Raw genomic sequence first — 2,000 nt, forward strand, 5'->3', positions numbered from 1 at the left:
GTGAGTTGCCATTTTCTTCTCCAGGACATCTTCCTGGATCCACTAACTAACCCATGTCTCCTACAATGGCAATCATATTCTTTACCACTGAACCACCAGGGAAGCCCACATATTGTTTACAAAACACTTAACATCAATTTTGTACAGAGAATAGTGAAATATGAACCTGCCTGGTCATTCTGTGCAGCCTGAAAGAGCAAGAGACGATAACTTGTGAACCTGTGAATGTCTTTAGTGCTTTGAAATTAGCAGCATGTTGTCTCTCCTTTGCCCTCCAGATGTCAAAACGAGCAGAAGCACTCAGCTACAGCTAGATGTTGAAAAATTACTCTAGTGCCACGGAATTTTATTTCCTTGGCTTCCCTGGCTCTAAAGAACTACGCAATATTCTCTTTGCCACCTTCTTTTTCTTCTACTCTATGTCATTAATGGGAAACATGGTCATCATCTTTGTGGTCTGTGTTGGTAAACGTCTTCAGTCCCCCATGTATTTCTTCCTGGGTCACCTCTCTGTCCTAGAGATGCTGACCACAACTGTGACTGTCCCCTTGATGCTCTGGGGTCTGCTACTTCCTGGGATGCTGGTAGTATCTTTGACTGCATGCTGTACACAACTGTATTTGTACCTGTCTTTGGGAACGTCGGAGTTCTTATTATTCACTGCCATGGCTGTGGATCGTTACGTGGCTGTTTGTAATCCTCTGCGGTACAACATCATTATGAACAGCCACACCTGTCTCTGGGTGGTAATTGTGTCCTGGGTATTTGGCTTCCTGTTTGAAATCTGGCCAGTCTATGCCACGTTTCATCTTCATTTCTGCAAATCAAATGTGCTAGACCATTTTTACTGTGACGGAGGACAGTTGTTCAAACTATCATGTGATAAAGGCCGTTTCACAGAGCTTATGCTGTTTTTAATGTCTATTTTTGTTCTTTTTGGTTCTTTGTTGCCTACAATTATCTCCTACACCTACATCATCTCCACCATCCTCAAGATCCCTTCAGGCTCTCACCACTGGAAAACCGTCTCTACATGTGCCTCCCACTTCACCTGTGTCGTGATCGGCTACAGCAGGTCTTTGTTCCTCTATGTGAAACTCAACCAAACACAGGCAGCTGAGTACAACAGAGTGGCATCACTGATGGTTTTAGTGGTGAACCCTTTTCTAAACCCTTTTATCTTCACCCTCTGGAATGGCAAATTCACAGAGGTGTTTCAAGACGTCATGAGAAGCTGCTACCAACTCCTCAAGGATTAGCTATGTTGTAAGGACCAGCATGAACTCATCATCTTGGGCCTGAATAAGCTGAGAGCTCTGATTAATCATTTTCATCATCAAGTAGTTTATGATCTACAATGTGACTTTTAGCTTTTAATAAGCACCTCCTTATTTTTCAGTGGATATATTCATTTATACACATTATTCTAGTTAAAATACGTCTCACAAAATAAATTTAATGCAATTTCTCTGGTATTCCAGTGGTAAAGAATCCACTTGCCAATGCAGGGAAATAGGTTTGATCACTTGTCCGAAGATCCAACATACCACAGGCAACTAAGCTTGTGTACCACAACTACTGAAACCCATGTACCCTAGATCCTGTTCTCTGCAAAAGAGAAGCCATCACAATAAGAAGCCTGAGCCCCAATGAGAGAGTAGCCCTGACTCTTCCCAACAGGCAAAAGCCCTCATGCAGCAAAAAGACCCAGCAAGGCCAAAAAAATAATAATAAATAAAAATAAAACAAATACATAAAATTAAAAAAAAATTAACAACGAAAAGTTTAAAAGGTGTTCATGATTATTAAAAATGACACTGAGATATTTGAGTGGGAAATGTATAGAAAAGAATCATTCATTCTCTGACAACTGACCTAGATATTTGAATCTAGGTGCTGGATCATCTTCACCTATATTGTCCTGTGTTTCCCTGGTTTTCTCAAAGTCTTAGCTTCCCATGTGATTTCCATGAGTGATGCCAAGTCCAACTCCAGGATTT

General features: G+C 41.0%; 1 protein-coding gene across 1 annotated transcript; it reads left to right on the plus strand.

The window, feature by feature from the left end:
• The first annotated feature begins 314 nt into the window (after window positions 1-314).
• Window positions 315-1,259, plus strand: LOC136171192 (olfactory receptor 9A4-like). Its single transcript, XM_065939926.1, has one exon. It carries the CDS (start codon window positions 315-317, stop codon window positions 1,257-1,259), a length of 945 nt encoding a protein of 314 aa, XP_065795998.1.
• The last annotated feature ends 741 nt before the right edge of the window (window positions 1,260-2,000 follow it).

Source organism: Muntiacus reevesi, chromosome 6, assembly GCF_963930625.1.
Source record: "Muntiacus reevesi chromosome 6, mMunRee1.1, whole genome shotgun sequence".
NCBI classification, from domain to species: domain Eukaryota; kingdom Metazoa; phylum Chordata; class Mammalia; order Artiodactyla; family Cervidae; genus Muntiacus; species Muntiacus reevesi.

Bases quoted from the DNA above. Each gene is read 5' to 3' on its own strand.
- LOC136171192 (XM_065939926.1), top strand. From the start codon at position 315: ATGTTGAAAAATTACTCTAGTGCCACGGAATTTTATTTCCTTGGCTTC.